The 4,922-nt window shown below is 46.1% G+C and overlaps 1 protein-coding gene across 1 annotated transcript; it reads left to right on the top strand.

The window, feature by feature from the left end:
- Positions 1 to 1,975: 1,975 nt before the first annotated feature.
- Positions 1,976 to 3,082, top strand: LOC123429218 (senescence-specific cysteine protease SAG39-like). The gene is made up of 2 exons (XM_045113275.1): positions 1,976 to 2,411; positions 2,496 to 3,082. The coding sequence occupies exons 1-2, from the start codon at positions 1,976 to 1,978 to the stop codon at positions 3,080 to 3,082; spliced, it is 1,023 nt and encodes a 340-aa protein (XP_044969210.1).
- Positions 3,083 to 4,922: the final 1,840 nt, after the last annotated feature.

Below are 4,922 nucleotides of genomic sequence, written 5' to 3'. Positions count from 1 at the left end.
GAAATGCAGAGTATGATCATTCAACTAATTCATTTGTAAAGTCTGCTACGTGGTCAATCTGTCAAATCTATGCATTTTAATACAGATAAAAGTACTCAATTCTTCTGTAAATTATTGTCAATGATGCAGTAATGGTTTAGACAAGGTGTACTGTGTTGTAGGAGTACAATGGTCTGTATTTTGACAGACAAGTGCAGCATGTGATAGTGAATTTTTCTGTAACTTCTGTAAATAATGAACACATCTCATGTGTGACTGTGCATTTAACTAAATCTATGCTGAATCTAACTTTCAGTCTATTTGAAGAATTTACAGTAAAATTACAGGGAGCAAGATCACATTACTGGTGGAGTAATTTATGTTTGAGCAAGATTTTACTGTAACTACAGCATAAGAACATGGAGTAAATTCTTCTGTAAACTGATGAAGTAATTTATGTTGTTCTGTAAACTGATGAAGATTGTGTGCTCTGTAAACTGATGAAGTAATTTATGTTGTTGTGCAATGGGCCAGGTGAGGAGAACCTGCCTGGAGACCACGTTCTGCGTGCGGCAGCGACGAGCCAGATGGGCTAGGCACGGCGAGGACCAAGCTCAGGCACGAGCTCCTGCACGAGGGGGGCAGCACGGGCCGGCACAAAGGGGGCGACACGAGCTCCTGGAGAAGCGGGCGGCACGAGCTCCTGGAGAAGCGGGGCGGCACGAGCTTCTGCAGGAAGGGGGCGACGCGAGTTCCTGGAGGAGGGGAGCGGCGCGAGCTCCTGGAGGAGTGGGCGGCGCGAGCTTCTGCAGCAGGGGCCGGCGCGCGTTCCTGGGGGAGGTGAGCGGCGCGAGTTCCTGGGGGAGGTGGGCGGTGCGAGCTTCTGCAGGAGGAGCCGGCGCGAGTTCCTGGAGGAAGACGGCGGCGTGAGATCCTGGAGGAAGACGGCGGCGCGAGCTCCTGGAGGATGGGGACGACGTGAGCTCCTGGAGGAGGAAGACGACGGGAGCTCCTGGAGGATGGGGACCGCGTGAGCTCCTGGAGGAGGAAGACGATCCGAAATTCAAATTGAGGGTAGAATGGTCTAATTCACCATTTGTCGGCTGTGTCTTAAAATCCTAAACGCTCTTATAAAAGTTTACAGAGGGAGTATGTCACATCATATCGTGCTGTTTTTTTTATCAGGCGTGATATTTCTGTCCATATCCGCAAGCAGTTACTTGATTCTTTTTTTTTTACAAACTGGGCAAGCAAGCACATTATGGATTATATGAGTTATTTTATGGTGGCGCCAGCAGATCTTACCGTAGTGTAAAAATCACAAGTAAAACTGCCGAACTGAACATGTTTGCCATTAAATTTCACCGGTTCACGGCTGAACACAAGTCTATTTCTCCGGTTTTTCTATACTTGCCCTTTTTTTTCCCTTCTAGACTATGAGCAAAATGCAACCTGGTCATGAGGAAAGGAAATTCAAGGGAAACTTAGTCAATTCTTGTTGAATAATATGTCACATCATATCGTGCTGTTTTTTTTTATCAGGTTTGATATTCCTGTCCATATTCGCAAGCAGTTACTTGATTCTTTTTTTTTAGAAACTGGGTGCCACGTCCACGATCCTTTTCAACAAATTTATTCACTATCAGATGGGCACTCCTAAAATAAACAAGAAGGGATCACTATCAGATGTACACCAAGCGTACTTCTTTGTTCGGCGTATCATTTTTCTACAATCTGACCGGCCAATCAGATGTGTGCCATTTTTATACCATCTGGCCGGCCACCATAATGCACGGCAACGCAAAAGCCAATATTCACAAACAACTTCGTATAAGCACCGCATCTCTCTATGTGTCTCCTATTTTAACACGTACGTGACACTATATATACCACCAAGTTCCGTCCAACAAACCAGACCAAAGTACAGAGAGACTTGCCATCCTAGGTTGCATCTGCCGCTGCAGTACTGTCATTGCAGTTCGGTGCATAACCGAAGATGGCCATCCACAAGGCTTTGCTTCTTGCAATCCTCGGTTGCATCTGCCTCTTTCGCACTGTCATTGCAGCTCGTGAGCTGAACAATGACTTGTCGATGGTGGCGAAGCATGAAGACTGGATGGCTCAGTACGGTCGCGTGTACAAGGACACCACTGAGAAGGCGCGTCGGTTTGAGGTTTTCAAAGCCAACGTCCAATTCATTGAAGAATTCAATGCCCAGAATCACAAGTTCTGGCTCGGTGTCAACCAGTTTGCTGATATCAGCAATGATGAGTTCAGGACAACCAAAACAAACAAGGGGTTCAAAGCAAACCCCATGCGAGTTCTTTCTACAGGATTCAGGTATGAGAACTTGAGTTTTGATGCCCTTCCAGCAACGGTGGACTGGAGGGCCAAGGGAGCCGTCACTCCTGTCAAGGATCAAGGCCAATGCGGTAAGTCGGAAACCCATTGTGATGCATTGCATATATGTGGTAGTATTTTCTTGGATAACACTATAACAACACAAATATTTTTAGGTTGTTGTTGGGCATTTTCTGCTGTTGCTGCGACAGAGGGCATTGTAAAACTGAAAACTGGGAAGTTGATCTCATTATCGGAGCAAGAGTTGGTTGACTGTGATGTTCATGGTGAAGATCAAGGCTGCGAGGGAGGACTCATGGATGATGCCTTCAAATTCATTATCAAGAACGGAGGCCTTACTATGGAGTCCAGCTACCCATATACAGCAGCTGACGGCAAGTGCAAGGCTGGATCCAACAGTGCAGCAACCATCAGTGGCTTTGAAGATGTGCCTGCCAATAACGAGGGCGCCCTTATGAAGGCTGTGGCAAACCAGCCAGTATCTGTAGCTGTGGATGGTGGTGACATGACGTTCCAATTCTACTCTGGTGGGGTGATGACTGGGTCATGTGGCACTGACTTGGACCATGGAATTGCAGCCATTGGATATGGAAAGACTAGTGATGGCACAAGCTATTGGTTGCTGAAGAATTCATGGGGCACAACTTGGGGCGAAGATGGGTACTTGAGAATGGAGAAAGACATTGCAGACAAGAAGGGCATGTGTGGTCTTGCCATGGAGCCGTCTTACCCCACAAAATAGGAAGATTGTCAAATGCCACATAGTCATGCATGTGCATAGTTCTCAAATAACTAAGGTTCCTATATCCTATGTATAGTTCATATGTGTTCGTAAATTGGGTACGATGATGTATCTTATGTGTATACATTCTTATACTTTGTAATTTAATACCATGTGTGATATATTGTACGTGAGAAGTTGATACAGAATTATGTTGATACATATCACATGAAGCTTTGAAATGTGTAAGTTAATTGACTATGTTAAGAGTAAACTCTAAAGTTGGATATATAACGGTTGGGTGTTACTAAACCTTAGATAAGTTAACAAAGGGAGTATTTGTCAACCGTGCTATTTTTTATTGTATTCTCTCACGTTAAGTTATTGTATGAGCATGTCATGTACAGTTTGCACAAAACTAAACAAATCCTAACTCTTCGCGAGCATAGATCAACAAGATGATGAGGTGTAGTCAATTTAGCTTTCACCATAAACCGGATTCTTATAAAGGCGACCAATACAAGAACATTTAACTTTGTAACCAACTTCTTGATGAGATTGCATTGCATAGTAAAGAGGAAGAAATGAAGAATACTCCTCCGTCAACACATTTACTTTGAATCAGACAATCAGTGATGAATTAAAATTTCACTACAAACGGTCCTAGAGTACAAGAGGAATGTTTCTATGTGAATGCAAAAGGCTACAAACAGCCCTGAATTACATTTTTTATTGAAACTTGGGCCAAAGAGGCTATGCCCGAAGGACGGAGCTCATACAAGAATATTGCAGATTTTGCATCCAAGTATTTATCGAACCGAGAAGATTTTCAATTAGAGAGATCTTTCCAAGTTTCTTAGCCTATACTGAATATTTTCAGTCCCTTCTTGTAAATCGATCTGTATAATAATATCGAGAGGTGGCTGAAAACTATTTGTTGTAAAATCGAGTTACTTTTGTTGTAAGGTCAAGCAATAAGCTACTTGTTAGAGATAGGCATGGGCGTAGCCACAGGGTGGACAGGGTGCCCACTCTTCACCCTGGGGTTTTGGCCCGACCTATGTATGGTGGACTTTGAGAGACGGCCGAGGCAAAAAAATGAGTTGTTGTACTCCGAAACCTAACATTGCCTTTCCTCTCGTTCGTTCACCTACGCCCCAAGCCGCACACGCACAGCCGCCCCCCACGCCCCCGCCCCCCGTCTTTGATCCGCCGATCGCCGCCAGCAAGCCGCCCCTCGCCCGGTCGCCCACCCCCCTCCCCCCCCCCCCCCCCGCAACCGCTGGATCCCGGACTGGCGGACTGGCCGACTAGGTGCGTGTCCGCCGCCTCCCGCCAGGCCGCTAGCAACCTAGCACCTCCGCAACGCCGAGTCGCCAGTCCTCCACTGCGCCTACTCGCTGATTCTCAGCTCCTCTAGTCCTCTAGGCTCCAGCGCCCCACCCAGCCACATCAGGCTCCACGATCGCTGCTCCAGGCTCCAGCACCCCATCCAGCCACATCAGCTTAGCTGCTCAGGAAAAGAGAGATATTGACCCAAACTGGAATTTATTTAGATGGAGACCAGTGGATGCAGTACTGAGTGGATGAACTGTGAACTGATGAATACGTACACATAATATTGCATAATTATTGAAGAACGAAGAGGGTAGGAAACATTGCTTCCCTGTTTGAGCGACATGCGCAAAAACCAGGACAGAAAGCTAGTAAGCGGGATGTGCAGGCGACTGATGACGAGTTGATGTATATACTTCTCGCCCCTCGTTGGTTATTCCAAGTGAAAGGTGGAGATGTAGTCAGCAGCAAATTTTTCTTACACGAAGACGGTAAGGTTTATCGAACCAGGAGGACTCCTAGGCTC

This window comes from Hordeum vulgare, chromosome 2H, assembly GCF_904849725.1.
Source record: "Hordeum vulgare subsp. vulgare chromosome 2H, MorexV3_pseudomolecules_assembly, whole genome shotgun sequence".
Classification (NCBI taxonomy): Eukaryota; Viridiplantae; Streptophyta; class Magnoliopsida; order Poales; family Poaceae; genus Hordeum; species Hordeum vulgare.
The sequence above is the reverse complement of the archived record's forward strand: the minus strand, read 5'-3'. Positions and strand labels throughout refer to the sequence as shown.

Excerpts from the sequence above, each read along its gene's own strand:
- LOC123429218 (XM_045113275.1), top strand. The coding sequence starts at position 1,976 with ATGGCCATCCACAAGGCTTTGCTTCTTGCAATCCTCGGTTGCATCTGC. Across the intron at positions 2,412-2,495 it reads CAAGGATCAAGGCCAATGCG|GTTGTTGTTGGGCATTTTCT; the intron begins GTAAGTCGGAAA and ends AAATATTTTTAG.